At 52.3% G+C, this 20,429-nt stretch overlaps 1 protein-coding gene across 3 annotated transcripts; it reads right to left on the bottom strand.

The window, feature by feature from the left end:
- Positions 1-11,197: 11,197 nt before the first annotated feature.
- Positions 11,198-19,915, bottom strand: LOC110566745 (keratin, type II cytoskeletal 2 oral). 3 transcript variants are annotated; one of them, XM_021664654.2, is made up of 10 exons: positions 19,403-19,915; positions 18,322-18,542; positions 16,453-16,513; positions 15,620-15,715; positions 15,036-15,200; positions 14,827-14,952; positions 14,005-14,225; positions 12,647-12,681; positions 11,873-12,090; positions 11,198-11,809 (listed from the first exon to the last, which is right to left on the bottom strand). In XM_021664654.2, exons 1-10 carry the CDS (start codon positions 19,913-19,915, stop codon positions 11,714-11,716), a joined length of 1,752 nt encoding a protein of 583 aa, XP_021520329.2. In that variant the 3' UTR covers positions 11,198-11,713. The 3 variants fall into 3 exon arrangements, with proteins under 3 accessions (XP_021520329.2, XP_021520327.2, XP_021520328.2); XM_021664652.2 differs by having other exon boundaries at positions 11,198-12,090; XM_021664653.2 differs by having other exon boundaries at positions 11,198-12,080; positions 12,655-12,681.
- Positions 19,916-20,429: the final 514 nt, after the last annotated feature.

Here is a 20,429-nt window from a genome sequence, read left to right as displayed (position 1 = left end):
TGCGAGTCCCTTGGAAAGGTTCTGGCTGGGTCCCTATATATACACACGCCTGCTGGGCTGGGTACCTTCCGAGCCTGGGAGGGGAGTGTTTGCCTGCCAGTAGCATCTGCGTAAGGACCTCACACCTCTGTGTTGCTGAAATTGCGGTGCGGACAAACTCCCCCAACTTGCTCATTTATCATTCATCTCGAGAGAGAGATGGAAGGGTAGCAATCTCTCAGATCTTGTCCAGAAACGCCTGGACAGTTTCTCCTCAAATATCAGGCTGATCTTTTCCTAAGAAGCAGCACTGGGCTGTTCGGGGTGTGTCGGGGAGATCCGGGATGAAATGATGGGGTGTCTGGTGACCCTGGGACCACAGCTGGAAGGAGAGTGGAGGCACCTGCTATAACATGGCTGTCCTTGTGTGCAAAAGTGTGTGTGTGTGTGTGTGAGAGAGAGAGAGAGAGAGAGAGAGAGAGAGAAATATTCTGTGAGCATCTCCCTATATTACTATCTCTTAGACTCTGAGGAAAATTACCCAAAAAAGATTTTCTTCTGTCCTAATATTTCAAAGCTGACAGTGACAATATTTTTGTAAAAAGCTAAAAGACTAGTCATCCTTTGAGGCGTGTGTGAAGACCACAGGAAAACAAAACAGGACCCTTAATTTGGGTTTAGTATCATCTGCGCCTGGTTAAAATTGTTCTCCTGGTGAAAACAGCAACAATGATGGCAAGTTCCTAAAGGGTTGCTCTCAAACTCTGTGCATGGCGGGGACCGCAGTGAACGAGCCGTGGGCCACCTTCAGTCTCTGAGAGGGACTGGACCCAGCGGGAGGCCTGGCGTGAAGCTCACGGGAGATGGGGAGACGACGGAGAGACATTCCTGTCATCCAACAGAAGCTTGTGTGAGTTTCCGGATGCAAAACAGCTGGTGGATTTCATGCAAAATGCACTAATAAATGCTTTAAACTGAAGAGAAAGAATAAACACCAAGCTTCAGGGAAAAAAATATGATTAATGATTTGCCCACATGGACGCAATTTTTTAAAACCTGAAGGAAGCATAGCAGGGCCAGAAAAGCTCATGACTCAATGTTGCAAGTGACTTGTTCTCTGGCAGATGGTGGGGCGTTTTCTTCTAAGTGCCTCTTTTCGTGTGTTCATGCAATAAATCATTATTATTTTGGCTACAGTTGAGTCTGACCCCCAAGGGCTCCAACTTCCAGACAGAAATCCCAGCCAAGAAAAGGAAGATGAGGTAGCCTGCGAAATCAAGAGACGGCTCTGGAAAGAAACATCCCACAACTGGGAGTGTGCGGCGCGTTGCCGGACTCCAGACCTTCTCATTCTCCACACCATTCTGAGTGTGGGAACTGTTCAGCGGGTCATCTCCAGGAGTCACTGTGGAGGGTGAAGAGAACGGGCCTGAGACGTGGAGGCAAACGCTCGGATCCCGCCTCCAGGCCCTGCTTGCACCTGGCTGCTGTCCTCTCAGACAAGCTGCTTGCTCCCGCGTCTTGGGCGCCACTGTCTTTCCAGACTGCGTGAGTTGAAGCACAGTGGAGCACTGTGCAAGACCCTCATGTGTGTGTGCAGCCGCTCCCCCTCGCTAGCCCACCCTGGTGAGCAGCTCCTGCACCTGTGGGTTCTAACTCAGTCTGAGACAGTTCTGTGCAAAGCAGATGGCCACCCTAGTTCTTCCTATCTCTTCCTAACCTCGACTCCTCTAGGGGCTGTAGGTAGGATGATGAAGCCAGGCCTCCCAACCCCTTGCTCAAAGATAAGGCGAACACAATACAGCCAGAGAAAGAGTTGAAAATGAACTCTGGAGTTTCCTACGCATGAGAAAGTAGCACAAAGACCAGGATTCTGAGTCAAGCAGAGGCCGAAGGAGCACGAAGAGGAGATGGTCCGCAGAGAAGACAGAAGTGTCATGGCAGAACAATGGACGTGGTAACAGTGGTTGATGAAGGGATCCTGAATGAGCATCTTAGAACTTGGCCTTGAAGCATGGCTTGTCCCCTTCCTAGGCCCTTGGTTTACACACTTGCCTCCTCAAGCCTGGGTCTCAGACCTCAGAAACAAAGAGAGTGGCATCAGCATCGAGGGAGACTCTAGCGATGGCTGTGCTCCCGTAAGAAAGAGGGCTGTCAGCTGGGCCTGTGAGTGGCCTCCTTCCCCTAACACCCTCAGGAAGCTTCCCTCACACTGAAGCTGTGGGAGGCCCTCTCACCCACTGCAGTCCTTGTCTGGATTGCTTGCTCACGCCCATCTCTCTTCACCCGCAACTTCACACCCAACTAAATAAACAGGAATGTTAGGACCAAACATGGCGCAGAGCCCCACCTAGAAAATACCCATCAGGGGCTGAAGAGATGGCTCAGAGGTTAAGAGCACTGTCTGTTCTTCCAGAGGTTCTGAGTTCAATTCCCAGCAACCACATGGTGGGACACAACCATCTATACTGGAATCTGATGCCCTTTTCTGTCATGCAAATGATCTACAGATAGAACACACTTATATGTAAAAAAAAAAAAAAAAATACTCATCAGGCTGCTGGCAGAGGCTAATGGTGGGGAAGGACGAAGAGCCGGAAGGGCCCCCATTTAGCCAGCCTCACCATGGCCTCGCTCTGTGGCTGTCCTGCTTACTGCTTACCGAGTCCCCCTCCACATCACTCTCTGCCCACCTTCAGCAAATGCTTGTCTTAAAAAGCAAGTGGGAAGTCAGCTCGTCCCCACCTGACTCCCAAACACTGAAACCCAAGGCTGCCAAGAGGGTGAGGCCCGGGCAACTATCAGCCACCAGAATCACTCTCAGCAGAAGCTAGAGGCAGGGTTCAAGAGGAGCACCCCAGAGACACGCTCCCCACCTCACCCAGCACCTCCCAGGGTCCGGAGGTGGATGCAGCTGCAGCTTGGCAGAGAAACAATCTCACTCACCTGCCCCCACCCACTACGGAGCCCAATAAAGGAGCAAAGTACTGTGGCTCTGGTTCAGGCACCTGGGCTCGTGCTAGCCTCAGAAGCAACCGGAGCTTCCGGACTGTGCTCGGCAGCAGAGAAGCCGTGCAGTAGTGCAAGTGTCAGGACTGGGCCTGCAGTGGAGGTCGTCAGCACATGGGTGACATTCCACAGGAGGAAGTGGGTACAGAGAGGGAGATGGCCCAAGCCACAGAGAGAGAAGGCTGCTGGTGCCCCCGACACTGCGGCTTCTCCCTCCCAAATGGAAAAGGGAGGGTAAGGAGGAAGTCCCTGCTCCCGCAGCCTGGGAGACAGGAGGACTGAGGGCCACAGCACCAGTCTAGCGGGCTCTGCGACCAGCAGGAGGAAGGGGGATCGAGCACACAGAAACGTCCTTAGGGAATTCTCCTGATTTCTGGATTAGAGTGGCTGTTGGGCCATCAACTAGTGCCCCAAAGCATGCAGGGTCTCCCCTGTGAAGACCCCTTTGACTAGAACCCCAACACCAGCCTAAAAATGAAGGATAAAACAGTGACCTTCTGCCTTGTCAACTCTGCCAGGTGCTCTTAACCCTAGCAGCCTTCATGAGGCCTTGGCACAGCTCTGCAGAGCCCCATGGGGAAGGTCCAGAGACAACGCTGCTCCAGACATGCCGAGGCCCTTCCATCCAGTGCACTAGAAGCTTAACCCCTTAAACCCATTCGCCAGGCTGGCACCGTCTCTTGTCCCTGAGGCAAAAGAGCAGCTGGATATGTGTGGGCCTAAAGGAAGACAAGGCTGCAGGTTGGCCCCAAGCTGAATTCCGAGAGAAATAGTAAGGTCCCAGCTGTGAATCACAGCTGTCTGTGACAGAGGACTCTTCCGTACATCGGATCAAGAGGAAGTCAGGACAGACAGCTTTAGGAGGTGTTGGTAATGGGGTGGGGACCAGAATCCCAAATCTCTGGGATGGAAGACATGAAATATTCAGTAAAATCCAGGCCCGTATGTCCGTGTTAAAGAGACTACAGCAGTATACAAGCATAGGTAATTAACCATTGTTCTTTCTTCCATTTAAAGAGTAAGCAGGTTCCTGGAACAATGGTCATAAACAACATGAACCTAAGTAAGGTTTTAGAATTCAGCTGCTGGAATCTGAGTCTGGGCTCCACCCTGCAAGGTCACTCAGATCTCCACACTTCAGTTTCGTTTGTAAAGCACAGGCACTGCCTGCCTCATGGGACTGGGAAAGTTAGAGCAGCTAATTCCTGAGACCCTGTTAGTTTGGAGCCGGGCAAATCGGAGATCTTCACTTTGTTACTAAGTTACTATACAAAGCACCCTCCCATCACCTACACTGGCAAACCCTAGATCTTCACTTCGGTACTAAGTTACTATACAAAGCACCCTCCCATCACCTACACTGGCAAACCCTAGATCTTCACTTCGTTACTAAGTTACTATACAAAGGATCCCTGGTGAGACTGGGAAGTTAGAGCAGTTAATTCATGAGACACTAGAGCCAGGCAAACCAGAAATCTTCACTTTGTTACTGTTACTATACAAAGCACCCTTCCATCAGCTACACTGGGTTTTCCATCCAACTTCTCGTAATTACAGCAGCGCCATCTCCACCATAAAAACTGCAAAAGGCCATAAACCATGTAAAAGACTTCAAAATCCTTTGCTTTGATCTCCCACTTCTGAAAAGAGTGGGGGCTGCTTGTGCACCCCTGTAATCTCAGCAGTAGGGATTACAGTGACGAGATCTGCTCTGTACTGAGGCAGAGACAACATTCCGACCAAGACAGAAGACTCTGTCCTTGCATTAAGGCTCCCAGCACCACGCTGCACTCACCACCTAAGGAGAGGCACGACAGGGGTGGCCTTGCTTTCTTCTTCCTCTCCTTTAGATCACTTGTTCCCCTCCCACGGTAAAGGCTCTTCCCTCACACCACATGGCTCCATACCTCCCAATCAGAGCTCCCAGGAACCACTCTCTCACTGGTTCTGAATAGGACTTTCCCGCCTCACACATACCTGAGATCAGGGAATAAGTGTCTGCCCTTAGCATTGTATTCCTGCCCCACCCCCATCCACGTCATAGCCCACGGGGCTTCTTTCTCCTGCGTGGTTCATTAACATTCCATTGTATATTATATTTGCCTTATTTTCCTGTCTTTGGTTGGCTTTGTTGCCTCTTAGTTTTTTTGTGACAAGATGTTACATGGTCCAGATGGGCTTCAAACCTATATAGCTGACAGTGACCTTGACTCTTCTGGCCTCCCTCATCTCCCAAGAGTGGGGATCACAGGTCTGAAGCACCACACCCAGCTCAAAGTGTCTTTAGTCCCTGGAGTTGGGCTGACAGGCTGCCTGGCCGGATGCTAGGAACAGAAGTTGGGTCCTCTGGAAGAGCAGTAAGAGCGCTTAACCACTGAGCCATCGCTCTGGTCCCAGCATTTCTTTATCCATTCATATGTCTGTGGACAGTGAGGTGTATCCCACCTCTTGGCAAAAAGCTCAAGATACTGATTTTATCTCCTCTGTAAATATACCCAAAAGTGAATTACTGAACCATACGGTAGTTTGTTTTTGTTTTTGTTTTTGTTTTTGTTTTTTTTAACCTCCATTCCACTTTCCATCAGGCCGGGCTGGGCTACCTTACATTCCCACCAAGGAAAGGCAAGGAGCCAAGAGCACCAACCATGAGAGAAATGTAAATGAGGTATGGCGAGATAAGCCTCGCCCCTGTTAGGATGGCAACCGTCGAAAGATAAGATAACGCGCATTGGCACGGGCGTGGAGGAAAGGAACCCCGGACTCTGGAGCTTGTTTCTGACGGTGCTGGCTGCCCTGGGACAGTCCCCACACTCCTCTCCCCCTGTAATGGATGTCCCAGGCAAGCGTTTCCCCCCAGACGCACGACACTCTCTGTTGGAGGCACAGTTACATGTGGCTTTACCCTGGTGAGTGCTGGGCTATCTCACTGTTGTGTGTTTACTTGAAGTTTCTGTGATCTACCAAGGCATGTCCTCTATTTCTGTTTGTTTCCTTTGTCGGTCTTTGTGCTCGTGAGGACAAGTCTTTACAAGGAAGGGACTTAGGAGTGTGCCCCTTGGCATGCTGGTCTTCTGTCGTGCTAGCTGTATGTTCCTGCTTTACCAGGGGCCTCGCTGACTCTGCGCTGAACCCATGTTCTGTCTAAGAACCGCCATGTGCCACATGACTTTTTTAGCCAGTCGTGGACCACATGTTTGATGGTGGCTACACTGGATGATTCTGTGCCAGCTGGATACAGCTAGAGTCATAAGAGAGGAAGGAGCCTCGGCTGAGGAAACGCCTCCCTGAGATCCAGCTGTCGGGCTTTTTCTCAGTTAGTGATCAGTGGGGGAGGACCAGCCTATGGTGGGTGGAGCCATCCCTGGGCTGGTGGTCCTGGGTTCTATAAGAAAACAGGCTGAGCAAGCCATGGGGAGCAAGCCAGTAAGCAGCACCCTCCATGGCCTCTGCCTCAGCTCCTGCTCCAAGTTCCTGCCCTGCTTGAGTTCCTGTCCTGACTCCTTCAATAATGTGGAAATGTGAGCTGAATAAACCCTTTCCTCCCCAGCTTGCTTTTGGTCATGTTGTTTTGTCCCAGCAATAAAAACCCTAAGACAGTGATCCCAGAAGACTACAGTGGAGCTAAAGAATGTCCCCACCACCTAGAGACAGCACAGCCGCATCAATGCTGGGGCAGTGCACACTCCTGCCATGAGTCTGTGCAAATGAAGCCACTGTCCTGGCAGTGGCGTGTGAGTGGCGTGTGAGTTTTGCATGAGAGGGTTAGCACAGACGATTATACAGCATGTTCAGAGCTTGATGAGAACAGACGGCTGAGCTGCTGACTTGCCGTACCGTGTTTCCCCTAGGAAGTGACTGTCGGGGACTTCTACTGGCCTTGGTGTGTGGGGAGAGCCCTGGGCCTCTGGAAGCCAGACAAACAGCAGTGAGTGGTGAGCTCTGAGAAGCTCCATGTCTGGAGTCACACTGTTAGGGTTTTCAGGCAGAAGAGAACCTTGGCAGGTCGGGGCCACCAAGTCACGCCATGCAACAGATCTAACAGGAGAGTTTGTGGGGTGGATTATACAGGGGCTTCCTGTGGTGAAAATGGAGGAGAGAGCACAGGCTTTACAAAGGGGTGTGAGGAGAGTACGTGAGGGATTCGTGGAAGGCTGTCACACTGGTGGCTGATGATGGCTAGCATAGGGCCACCAAAGGTTTCCTCCCCACATACCTCTGTTCTTCACAGCTGGGCATCTGAAGACAGTGGAGAGCTGAGCTTGGCTTTGCTTCTCAGCCCGATGACCTCACTGTTGATTGGGGGGAAGGAAGAGTCAACCTTGCTGAGATTCATAAGAGTGTGAGATGGAGGCTGATGGGGGTAGGGGTTGGCAGGAAAAGGACTGTGTAACCGACTAGAGCCTAATACACGTAACAAGTAAGATGTACAGCTGGAGCAGCACCCAAAACAATTTGGCAGATTGGAGCTTGAGCTCGCACAAAGAAAGAGTTAACAGAGATTAATCAAAACCCCACACATGCAAGCAAACAAACCATCTCTACAGCTCCGCAGGAGAGGTCAGGTGTTGCAATGACGCAGAGAGTGTTGCCAGCTCAGGGTGAGTCAGCCCAGGAAGGGGCTGTCCAGGGTACAGGCCAGGCCGCGGTGCTCACCCCTTTCCTATGGCGCCCAGAAGCCTCTGTGGGAAAGCACCCAAGATGTCAGGGGCCACCCCAGAGCAGAGAAGTAGAAGTGAGCCCTGGGAAATAAAAATGTAGGAAAGGAAACAACGCTCACATTTGGAGACTCACACAAACAGCTCAGGCTGCGCCTCCCCAGGACCTCGGAGGGGAACTCACGGGGAGTTTACAAGGACTGGGAGGGAATGCCCCACCACAAGAGGATGACTGCCGCTGTGACAGCGGGTTAGGGAAAATAAAACTGTCTGAAAGGAGGTTTCTCCTGGTGGCTTTTAAAGTTATTTCTGTAATCCCTCAGAAATGAATCAAAAATAGCAAGCCTGGAAAGGACGGGGTCAAATCTCACACCTGTGCTCAAGGGTCTCTGTACTGTCTAACTGGTCTGCTGTGAACAGGTGCCTCCAGAGTGCACAAGAGGCTACCTGACGTAGCCCTTTTATTTAAAGGGTATATAATAAGGTTATTAATCTAAAATTGCAACCATATATGAGATCATCTCTCGTTTTATAATGCTATTTTTATATTTATTATTTAATTCATTCCTTGAAACATCCCTGTGAAGAAGCTATTGCTTTGTTATCAGATCAATGGATAATATTGTCAACATTTTAAAAACACTTCCTGAGACCTACAGTATGGCTCAGAGGGTGAAGGCACTTGCTGCAAAGCCCGATGCCCAGAGTCCAATCCCTAGGCCCCACAGAGTGGAAGGAAAGAACCTGCTCCTGCTAGTTGGCCTCTGACCTCCACTTGCGCCCTGTGGCACTCCCACACACTCCCACGTAAAGATAAATAACTGTAGTTTTTAAGGTTCTAACTGACTTGTTGGCGCTCTGCGGGAGCTCCTAGTTTCTGCCTTCTAATCTATCCTTAAAGGAAAGATCAGTTGTTTTCAAGTTTTTCCCGCCCCTCTGGCTCCCATAAAAGAACTGAATTAGAAACAATAGTCCAGGTCAGAAGAGGGAGGACAGATTCCAGTCCGCGTCTTCAGACAGTGCAGCAACCCAGGCAGAGAGGAGGGCACAAGGCACGCACGTCTGACCCTTAGCAGATTTGACACGTGAATTGAGGTCTTCTTTTGTAGAAAACACGAATGGGACAAATTCCAGGCCTGTTTTAGAGTTGTTCTTTGGACATAATGTTTCTTTGATTTTAGACCAGAACTACGCCAGCCCACGTACAACAGCAAAAGTGAGGCAGGACTGGGGGCTCTGGCAGTGGCAGACGCCTGGTGCTCTTGATGGGGCCCGTTTCAGCACCGTGGACAGAGCGCCAGCGTTTCCTCGGTGGGACCAGCCCTGCAGGCTGAAGGAAACCTACAGCTATGAAAGCCCGTGGAACCCTGGGCCACGAGAGAGCAGACAGAGCTGTGGTGTGGTTATTGTCACTGCAGAAAGCCGTACCCAGTGGCCTTGAGCAGTGAAGAGGCGGGACAGCCCCTGACACTAGCCAACAGGGCTTCCGCAGTGGCTTGGAGGGAGTTCCCTTGCTCCCAGATCTCAGTGTTCAGGACAGTGGTGCCTAACAGACCAGCATGTTGCCGGCTCTGTGCACGGGGATCTCAGGATGAGTGAAACAGGAACTGAAGGCAGCCCACTCCACCAAGCTGGGTTCCACAGAACACTCTGTCCCCACAGAAGAACCTAGCTCCTTTCACTGCAGGAAAACTACTGACCATGACCAAGACATGTGCCTGTAGAGTGTGGCTGCTTTCTCATTACCCAGTTCATGGAAACACTGGAGGAGGAAGCCAGAGAGATGGCCCAGGAGATAAAGGCACATGTGGGGGAGCAGAGTGAAGATGCACATCTGTGTTGTTGTGTGACTTCTCCTGGAGACACACGAGCAAGCATCTGTTGGTCGCAGCCCACAGAGGATACTGACAACGATTCAAAGAAATGATGCTATCGACTCTGGTTGGGAGAATCAGTGAGCTTATTGAGGCTACCTGAAGAGATATGGGTGACGCAGAGGCAGCAGCTGCCTCACCCAGAAGCCGGAGAAGCCCATCCCAGCATGGATACAACACCCAAATCTACATCCCTGAAGCTCCCTACACATCCTGCCAGCTGAAAAAGCTGTCCCCTCCGAGGACGGGGTGCTGGTTCTGCATCCTTCTTAGCTTCGTTCACCTCACTTTCACGAGCTGCCTGCATCTTATGACCGGCCCCGTTCCTGCAGAAAGGGACGCTTCACTTCAGTGGAGCTGGCTGCACAGTCCCTGAGTGTAAATGTAGCAGGATGTCACGGGGTAGAGTTGTAAGAAAAGGCGTTTGCTTTATCTTTGGTGAAATCTTGTGCATTTTGTTGTCTGTGTTGTTTCATAACCTAGAAAACTTTGAGAGGAGATGGAGAAGACTAGAGGATGAAAAATAAAGAGGCTGAGCTTACCACCATGGGCTGAAGACACTGATGGGGTTTCCCGGGTCACTTTGGGAAGATCCCTCTCACCCTCTGGCCATGCCACACACGTGGAGAAAGACTCACATACCTCACTGTCATCACAGATAAAAAGCTGCCCCAGTTCTGTCCTCAAGGGAAGAAGCTCAGGGTGGACTGCCAGCCTCCCCAGACTTAGAAAGACCATCCCAGCCCTGAGCTCAGCCTCAGACACAAGGCCCTCACTCCACGGACACACAGTTGGTCTCAGCTGAGTCACATGCAGCTAGGCAGGCCATCTCCTGAGGTTCGGCTGGACACAGACTCTGTATCTTTGTCCTTCCCAGAAAAATGTTTTTCTTTTTTCATCGTATCTAGACTTCTCCTAAGACACACACACACACACACATCACAGAGAGAGTGAAAGAGAGGAAGAGGGAGAGGAAGAAAGGGAAGAAGAGGGAGAGGGAAAGAGTTTTTCCAGCATCCTTCAACCTTTGCCTACCTCCCTTACCTCCTCCTCACAACAGTTCAAAAGCGAATCAGCTTTCAAGTCTGTCCCCCTGGGAGTGTGACCCTACCATATTTTCTTTCAGGCTGGGAAAAGGATCTTGTTCTATGAAATTGTCTCTGTTTATTCCTTTATCTGAACACCAGACCCTCCATAGATTTCCCCAAGTGCTCTGCAGGACCCCTGACTGATCTCCGAAATGAGCAGGCTGCACCTGTTCAAGGAAGCACCCTACCACCTAACCACGCCCCCAGCCCACGACAGGCTCCTCCTCTCCTTTAATATTGTACTTGGCTCAGAACCTGCTTGGAATAAAGAGGGTGCTGTGTGTTGGCTGCTTAAGGCCGCAGGAGTTCTGTTCATGGAGAGAATTTAGTATCTCCTGTGGTGGGGATGGAGCAAAGGGACAAAGTCCCAGAGCTGTCTGTTTCCTTTATGTGCAAGCCAGGAGCACAGAGGCCGGCTCAGAGGCTGGGGGATGGTGAGCTACTTGAAGGTGAGGAGAGTCCCTCTCACACACTTTAATACAATGAGTACTCTTGGGTTGATCTGTCACAAGAACCCAAGCAGATGAGTGAAGATGAAACCGTATCGTCAGTGGCCTTTGTGCCTGCTGCTTGTCTTCTAGAAGACCTGACTTTGCTCTGCTGCTGGATCTGGCCTGTCCCCTGGGTCCTTGAATAAAGGGCAAACACCAGTTTGTCAAGCATAATGCAATGTATTGAGTGAAGAGGATGCAACATGTCGTAAGTGAAAGATCCGCAGCTCGGAGAGGAAGGAGACAGAGCCCTGTGAGAGGGCTCCATGAGAACCAAGTCTGGAAAGCTTGACCTTCCACCTGTGAGCAGCAGATGGCCAGAATGGGCTAGGCCAGACTAGAAGGCTCAGGACAGCTTAGGCTCAAGTGTTGCTGAAATTCCCAGCCCATCCAGGGCCTTCCCCAGGAGCACCGGCCCCCGGACTGGCAGCTAAACCACCCGACCTAAGACAAGCCATAAAGATGTGGGAGCTGGAAGTTCAGCCCCTTCTCCAAGGAACTTGAGTGAAAACAAGGTTGAACTATGCCCCCGTTGGTGCCAAGAAGATGAGGGTGGGCACAGTTGCAAGCCAAAGTGGGGGGGAAGCAAGAGGGTGGACGAGATTTGCTCCTGAAGATCACTTGGAGCGTTGCTGGCTGGAAGTGGTGGTCTGAGAGAAGCAGGCGGCGCCGCTGCCTCCTCTGCGAGACTCGTAGCTGCTGTCTACCGAGGTCTGGGAGCCGCTGCGCTGACTCATGGAGACGCTGCGGCTGCTGCTGCCTCCTCTGCTGTCTACCGAGATCTGGGAGCCTCCGGAGTTAAAGCCACGCTGACTCGCAGAGACGCTGACACTGACGCTGCCCCTGCCGCTGCCTCTGCCTCCGCCACCAAGCCTGCTCCCGCTGCTCCCGCTGCTGCCGCTGCTGCTGCTGCCGTCCCATCCATAGTTGCTGCCACCGGCCCCTCTGTAGCCTCCAGAGCTGCTGCTTGTGCTGGTAACATTGCTAACCACCGCTGCAGGGGAGACAGACAGTTCAGGAGAAAGGCTGGACGCTGACTGTCTCGGCCCTGCCCTGCTCGGCTGCGTAACTTAGAAACGCCCCGCAGTGAGTGAACTTGGCCCTCCACTGCCCTGGCCAAGAACAGGAACCAGAAGAATTCACAAAACATCTGGTTCTCCAGCCTAGGGCACCCCACAAGCAGAAGGGCTAGCGAGCTGGGTCAAGCTTACAGGAGGGGTGCCGCACACGGATACCCTGAGTGAACTGGGCTGAATGAGTGTACCCATGTACACACGTGCAGAGGCCAAAGAAGGATGTCAGTCTCCAACCTGTTCTCTTGAGATGGGATCCCCACTGAAGCTAATCATGCTAGCAAGGATGGCTGGCCCGCCAACTCCCAGAATCCATCCCCACAATCCCGATACTAGCAAACAGGCATGCGCCAGCACACCCAGATTTTAAGTGAGTGGTGAGGAATTCAAACTCAGGTCCTCATGCTTGCACAGCAAGAAACTGTGCCCACTGAGCCATCTCCCGCCCTAGGGCAGGTCCCTGGATGTGCTACTTACAAATGCACACAGCATTCTGGCACTCTCCAGACATCCTACAAAGACAGGGATGAGAGTTAGTTCTTGAGTCAGCAGCCAGTCAACAGCCAAGGTTCCTAACCTTAGGTACCACATCCTCCCCCCACCTCTGTCTGCCCTCCTGGGGTCAAGCCCCTGAGAAGGAAAAGGCTGGTCCAGGGTTGCTCCCATCAACCACTCTGTGGTTGGCAGACGTGATTAGCCACCCTTGTCCCTCTCCTGCAGCTAAGGCAATACTCTCCATCTTTGCACGCCCTTCCCCTCCTCTCCTTCTCTGCCCTGCCTTTCTTTACCCAACTTTCCTCTTCCGGGAAACCTTCCCCAGTGCGGCTTGGGGTGGCGTGGGGCTTGGGCCAGCAGCAGTGATGACGGAGGAAATCTGTGAGGCTGGCCCACAGTGTGTGCTGTGTTCGAATCTTTCCCCTCGAGATGCCCATCCCCTGGGCCTTATGTTTATTCATGGAGCAGGTGTAGCCGAGCAAACAGGGGTGTTCTTGTGGCCCTGCCACAGTGCCTGCTGGTGCTGGCCCTCCCTTCTCGTCACACGGCTCGTACGCTTAGCCATCCTCACTCTCCCAGGCTGACCGGAAGCCCTTTCCTTCCCAAGCCTGGGCTCTGCTCCCTCCGTCGTGCAGGGATTGGAATGAAGATGCACGAGGCCGGGGTCAACGAATGTCCACTCAGTTCCTGACATGTCCTTCATATGTGGGATCTGCTCAGTGAGCCTTTACCTGCCGCTTCGTGCTGAGTTATCTTTTAGGGATGTACATGAGTCAAAGCACTTCCCCCACAGACTCCGATCCAGCACTGGGGGTTGGAGGAGGCTCATCCCGGACTTCCAGCATGGGAACCTCTAGCCATGTGAAGCTAGGTAAGTTAGTTTCAATTAAATGTAAAAAAGACAGTGGGGAATGTGGAGAGAGAGAGAGAAGGAAGGAGCGTGAAGGGGAAGGGAGGGAGAAGGGAGGAAGGCTTCAAGAGACATGGCTATTGCGTCAGGCAGTCTGTTTTCACCTTGGAACATTCCAAGTGACAGCTCCGGTCCATAAATTTTGTCACAACCTCAAAATGCTTGTCCTACCACACTGATGAACAGACATACTTGATTCAGTGCTGTCTGTGCTCACGGTAAGTGAGATAGACAACAGTACTGATAAAACAGTGGACTTAACCAGCCTCCGCTGTTCAGGAGACTCCCTGGTCTCTGCCCAACTGTCCTTCCTGTTATTGTTATTATTATCATCATTATCATTATTATTATATTATTATTATTCCTTTCTTTGCTATCATAGGTCATTATAAAACCACACTTGGAGAAAGCTGACCCTGCAGCCCCTCACCTGCACTCCTCGCCCTCCAGCAGCTTGCGGTAGGTGGCGATCTCCACGTCCAGGGCCAGCTTGGTGTTCATGAGCTCCTGGTAGTCGCGCAGCAGCCGGGCCAGGTCCTCCTTGGCCTTCTGCAGGGCGGCCTGCAAGCCTTGGAGCTTGGCATCAGCATCCTTGAGGGCCCCCTCGCCACGCTGCTCAGCGTCCGCAATGGCTGTCTGCAGGCTGGCATTCTGGGGCAGAGAGTAAAAGATGCAATTAGCACAGGAAGCAAACACCGGATTGTTCTTAGGGAAGGATTGCTTCACCTGCCGCTCCTCCCTCCCTTCCCTAGTGGCACGTGCTCACGAGTCAAGACGATGTTGCAATTTGGCTAAGTCACCCTGGGCCCATGAAAATTAACTCGTGACTCATCAAGAAAAGAGACACATCTGCTTTCCTGAGCCGGCATGCCAACAGCAGTCTGTTAGCCTTTGATCTCTTTTGCAAGACAGTTTAAAAGTCGTCCCGTCCCTGACCGCTTCATTCCAGTGACACAAAGCAGCCACTAGGGTTGCATAAGGTGTGATTGAAAGTAAATCTCCACAGCACGGAGCAGCTGAGGGCTCAAGGCCAGCTCGGCACATTAGCCCTGCCAATCAGAATGGGTAGCCCTCCCTCCTGCCGGGCACTGGAGCATGCCATGAAGCCGAGCTTGCAGGAGAAGCGGCTGACAGCAGAGGCTCCCAGAGGCTGGGACTCCACCAGAGCATGGTGGGAACCCTGAGCAGGGGGCTCGGCTGCTGCCTCCTCTCTCCCAGGCCCAGATCGTCAGTCCGTGAAGCCCAGCCACACCTGCTTCTTAACGGTCTCGATCTCCGATCGCAGTCTCTGGATCGCCCTGTTGAGATCCATGATTTCGCCGTTGGTGCTTCTCAGGTCATCCCCGTGCCTGCTGGCTGTGCTCTGCAGCTCCCCGAGCTGGCAGAAGAGAGATCAGCACAGCTGGATCAGCACAGCTGGTCAGAGCTTAACCAGTTTAGGGAGGAAGGGAAGGTTCTCACCTTGGTCTGGTACAGGGCCTCCACCTCAGCCTTACTCCTCTGGGCGATCTCCTCGTACTGAGCCTTCACCTCGGCGATGATGCTGCCCAGGTCCAGGCTGCGGGTGTTGTCCATGGAGAGGACGATGGACATGTCGCTGACCTGGGTCTGCATCTGGGACAGCTCCTATGGGGAACACGGATGTCGCAGATCCCAATGGTACTGGGACTTCCTACTCACAGAGAATGGAGCTAAATAATGGCAGAGTAGAAAAAATAAGCTTACAGCGAGCCAGCAAAAGGGCTAAAAGAAAAGGACAAATTGCAAAGATGAGCAGTGTGCCCGCCTGTCACGTCAGCCCGTGAGTCCCAGTGTGGCTTCTCACTGGAGCGCAGGGCGGAGGAATATTACTTAGTAGCTGACTGTGATCCAGGACTGTGGAGCTCAGGGAAGAGAGGGCCCGACCCTGCAGACAGGAGAGGCAAAGTGAGCATTGCCTGGGCCGAGCAGAGCTGAGCCAGAGACCTGTGGCTGGCTATGTAGGTGGGCTCCTGTCCCCTAGTGCTACAGCTGGGCAGCGCACAGGCAGCAAACTAAAGAATCACCTTGTCGCAGAGAGCCCTCAGGAAGTTGATCTCGTCTGTCAGGCTGTCCGCTTCAGCCTCGAGCTCCACCTTGCTCATATAAGCACCATCCACATCCTGAAAGAGAGAAGCCAGAGGATGGCCTCTGCTCCCTCCCACCCGAGCCCTCTCTGCTTGCCCTCCTCTCTCTGCTTGCCTCCCTCTACCCCTGCTAAATGTAACTCCTCACCTTACCTTTTAAAGGGGCCGGACCCAAAGTACAGTACGTGTGTAGGCTAGAATAAAATCTTGATTCGTGCACACAGAGTGTTCATTATTAGCTCCTATTTCCCTCCTTACAGTGAATTGGAGAGGAATTTAGGGTAAGAATGGAACTCAAGTCTTCCGACTGTATCACGGCTATAGGGATTCTTCTCTGGTAAACATGTGCCACCAAACCCTTATCTATGAGTTTGACGGCAGCCTGAGTTTCAGAAAAGGCAAGAGAAACCCTGTCTCACACACACACACACACACACACACACACACACACACAAGTGCCACTAAGCCGCATGACCTGCTCCTCGGACTCCACACAATGGAAGGAGAGAGGACTCTCAAGAGTTGTCCCTGGACTGGGTATGGTGGCACACACCTGTAATTCCAGCACTCAGGAGCAGGTGGCTGTCTGTGAGTTTGAGCCCAGTCTGGCCTACAGTTTACTAACTAGTTTCTTGGTTACAGTAGGGTTTAAAGATGAACAGCTTCCTTCAAACATTTCCTGGGTCTGTGAGGGAAGACGCAAGCCCTGCCCACAGCAGTGCTCGGCTCTGCTAGGGGAGACAAAGGGATTCTGAGTCTACTCCAGCTCTCACCTTCTTCACCCCTACAAATTCATTCTCTGCAGCTGTCCGTCGGTTGATCTCCTCCTCATACCTGAACAGAGAGAGCCACAGGTTGAGACGGTGACATTTCAGAAGTGGAGACTTGGCTGGATTAAACATACTGGCTGCCTTTCCTGGGGTCCTGAGTTCAATTCCCCACACCCACTTGTCAGCTCAAAACTGCCTATTACCAAAGGGCCAGTGATCTGATGCCCTCTTTTGGTATGCAAACATCAATACAGACAAAATACTCATACCTGTGTGTGTGTGTGTGTGTGTGTGTGTGTGTGTGCGCGCGCGCATGTGTAATGCAGATGTGGACAAGATGAGGCCTCCTGTTCTCCTGCAGAACCTGCTTGCCCAGACACAGGATGCCCACTTCAAGGGCACGTGACTGTGTGGTCACACAGAGCCCACAGTGTTCTCGACCTGAGCTCAATGCTCTGCTACCATTGTCTTGAAATTCCTCAAAACCATATTAACAAGAATGCTGCAATCATTTTGCCGAGACCTGAGGTTCACAGCCTGCCCAGAGACTTGTCAGAGCCCAGGGCGGCCTCCCCCTCCTCCGAGTCTGAGGAGAGGCTGAACTGTGTACACCAGGGGCTGAGTCACGAGCGCATCTGCTTGCCTGAGCTCTGTGACTGACTTCACAGAGCCGTGTGCTCACAGGAAATGGAAGAAGCAGTTCCCTGTTCCCTGGTATCTCTATTTCCCTCCTTACAGTGAATTGGAGAGGAATTTAGGGTAAGAATGGAACTCAAGTCTTCCGACTGTATCACGGCTATAGGGATTCTTCTCTGTTAAACATGTGCCACCAAGCCCTTATCTATGAGTTTGACGACAACCTGAGTTCCAGAAAAGGCAAGAGAAACCCTGTCTCACAAAAAAAAAAAAGAAAGAAAGAAAGAAAAAAGAAAAAAGAAAAAAGAAAAAGAAAGAAAGAAAGAAAAAAAAAGAAAAAGAAAAAAGTGCCACTAAGCCGGATGACCTGCTCCTCGGACTCCACACAATGGAAGGAGAGAGGACTCTCAAGAGTTGTCCCTGGACTGGGCATGGTGGCACACACCTGTAATTCCAGCACTCAGGAGCAGGTGGCTCTCTGTGAGTTTGAGCCCAGCCTGGTCTACAGAGTGAGAGTTTCAGGACAGCCAGGGCTCTATAGTAAGACCTTATCTTGGAGAAAAAAAGAAAAGTTGTCCCAACTCCTGCACATTTGCCCCTAATTGTGTGCCCCTGCCATTACCCCGGACAAATAAGAGATAGATAGATAGATAGATAGATAGATAGATAGATAGATAGATAGATAGATGTAGAAAAATCTGGAGAGCAAGCTCACTTCTAGCCCTTGAATTTCCACAGCCCTGCCTGGAGCCGGCCACCAAGCAGGTGCCCACCCCTTATATAATGACTGTGTACCCAGGAGCAGGTACACCCCTCTCTATGGGTCCTGACTCCTGGGAATCTCTGGGGCTTCCACCCACCCCAGGAGGCCCTGTTCACTTCTCACGGACCTCAGGTGTGAACTCGGATTTGGAACCTTAAGAAGGAGGTAGGGCGAAGCTGCAGGGTCAAGAGAATTTGCACAATACAGCCCTGGACTGGGGTTGAGGGAGCACCAGGCTCAGCCCCACCCCACACCCCCTGCTCAGAAGAGCAGAGACCGGACTGCAGGGTATGACCTGCTGTTACCCTGCCTAGGTAGTCCCTATGTGGAGGGTTCCCCGAGGGAGCCCTATCGCTCATCTGGGCTGGTACAGGAGGGGAACCGGCTGCCTCACTCAACAAACCCATTGGTGGATGTTAGACAGTGTCTGACAGCTCAAATGAGGAAGCCTCTCCTCCCCTCGGGAGTCTTACTGCTTTTTGAAGTCTTCTGCCAGGTCCTGCATGCCCTTCAGCTCTCTCTCCAGGCGTCCCTTCTCCCCCAGAAGGAAGTCGGACTTGTTTCGCAAGCAGTTGATGTAGGATTCAAAGAAAGGCTCCAGGCTCTGGGGGCCTGAGCCGGAGCCGGCGGTCTGCTGCCGGAGCAGCTCCCACTTGGTCTCCAGAACCTTGTTTTGCTGCTCCAGGAAGCGCACCTGCATCAAGAGGGGAAGGAAAAGGCCCTTTCACTCGGGCATGTGGGCAAAGGGTAGAGAGCTGGGAAACAGGCCACAGTGACTGTGTGTTTCGGACTTTGGAGAAGACGTGGATGAGAAGAGAGAGAGCTAGCATGTGTGGAGTGCTGTTTTCATATGCTCTCTGTCCCTTCATCCTTATAACATCCTGGGCAGCATCAAGTCAGCAAAAGTCTGCATTCTGTGGTGAATGCAGAGTGACAAGGTGAAGAGGCAAACCCAGGACTGCCCTAGGTCAACCACGATTCTTCAAAATGTAGGTCAGCATGAACTAGTCTTTATATATAAGCTTCTTCACCTCCATAAAAGTAGTAAAAAAGGCCAATGAATCCTCAGACATTCATCTTGCAGCTGACCAAGGTTCACTTCAAATCCTGGGCTCATCTCTGCCTTGGACCCAGCATGCCCTGCTCTGCGCCATCATGGACAGTTCCACTTACCGTTGGCAAAGGCCTACTATCACTTGGAAAATAAGGTGCTACTGAAGACAGGGAGAAGCAGTCCCGAGATTTGTGCAAGGTTAATTAGTTACTGAATGAAACTGGTTGTCAGAGAGAAAGGAAACTGTTCTAGGTTTGTGCTAAATTCTTCAGAATTCAGAGCAGACTCATCCCCTGACCACGACGGCCCTCATCTCATCACCGGAAGGAAGTTAACACCAGGAGACCCTCCCTCCTTCCACAGCTGGCATGAGAGGTCACAAAGAACAAGGGTGGTGTGCCCACTGTTCTGGGAGCAGTAAGGTAGAACAGGCCAAGAGCCAGGCGCCGCGCTGGCAACTCTGCTTACCGGCCCACAATGCCTCTGGGCTTTGCCCTCACCTTGTCGATGAAGGAGGCAAACTTGTTGTTGAGGGTCTTGATCTGCTCCCTCTCCTGGGCCTTCACTTGCCCAATCTGGGGGTCAATCTCCACATTGAGGGGCTGCAGGAGGCTCTGGTTGACTGTCACTTCCTGGATTCCCCCACGGCAACCACCAGGACCAAAGCCACCAGGCCTACCAAAGCCACTAGCTCCCCCAAGGCCGGAAACCCCCCCAAAGCCACCTCCATAGCCGCGTCCAAAGCCAATGCTGCCTCGCCCTCCGCCGAAGCCCCCATTCCTGGAGCCACCAGCTGCTGCGCTGACAGAGGTACAGCGGCTCCCACCCAAGCTGCAGAGGCTGTGACTGCTGAAGCTCCCTGCTCCACTCCAGGACCCACAGGCCCTTGTGCTGGCTGCCCCAGAGCGGGCCACGCCGCTCCTCCTGCTGCTGCCCGATGCCACAGCTGAGCGCCCGGAGAAGCCCTGGCTCCCGCCGCTGAAGGAGTTCTTGCAGGCTTGTCTGCTCATCATGAGGAGTGTGGCAGTGAGCTACGCTAGCAGAGCAGAGGGCTGAGAAGAGGATGGGGGTGACGGGAGGAGCTGGCCTTTATATCCCCAGCTGCTCAGCTTGGCGGGAGGAGAGGTGAGCAATTACCGGGAGACGCCTCAGGTTTGGCTTGCCCCACAGGCAGTAAGTTGCCTCTCGGTTCCCAGCACACCTCACAGATAATCCTCTGGGCCCAAATGGCTTTGCTTTCTTAGCTTAATCACCCAAACTTGCCTCGGTAGACAGAAAGAGCTCTCTCCTCCCTCCCAACTTGTGATTTCCTCAGGAGTCTCGGGGAGTTAAGCAGAAACCATTACAGCAGGATGAGCTGGCTCTAGACCCCATTGGATTAGGGGCCCTTGGTCTCTGTCACCTGGCCATTAGGACTGGTCAGCCTGCTCCAGGGAACTGTATAGCAGGCCTGAGTTCATTAAGCGATTGTTATGAACCAGATCCTGTGGCACTCCTGTAATGCCCAAGCTGTTTCTCTCATAGTGT

The sequence above is a fragment of the Meriones unguiculatus genome, chromosome 8 (genome assembly GCF_030254825.1).
Source record: "Meriones unguiculatus strain TT.TT164.6M chromosome 8, Bangor_MerUng_6.1, whole genome shotgun sequence".
In the NCBI taxonomy this organism is placed as follows: Eukaryota; Metazoa; Chordata; class Mammalia; order Rodentia; family Muridae; genus Meriones; species Meriones unguiculatus.
This window is presented reverse-complemented; position numbering and strand designations above follow the sequence as displayed.

Bases quoted from the DNA above. Each gene is read 5' to 3' on its own strand.
- LOC110566745 (XM_021664652.2), bottom strand. From the start codon at position 19,915: ATGATGAGCAGACAAGCCTGCAAGAACTCCTTCAGCGGCGGGAGCCAG. The intron at 16,514-18,321 runs GTAAGACTCCCG...CTCTCTGTTCAG, and splicing joins GCAGAAGACTTCAAAAAGCA to GTATGAGGAGGAGATCAACC. The intron at 15,201-15,619 runs GTGATTCTTTAG...TGTTCCCCATAG, and splicing joins TGAGGGCTCTCTGCGACAAG to GAGCTGTCCCAGATGCAGAC.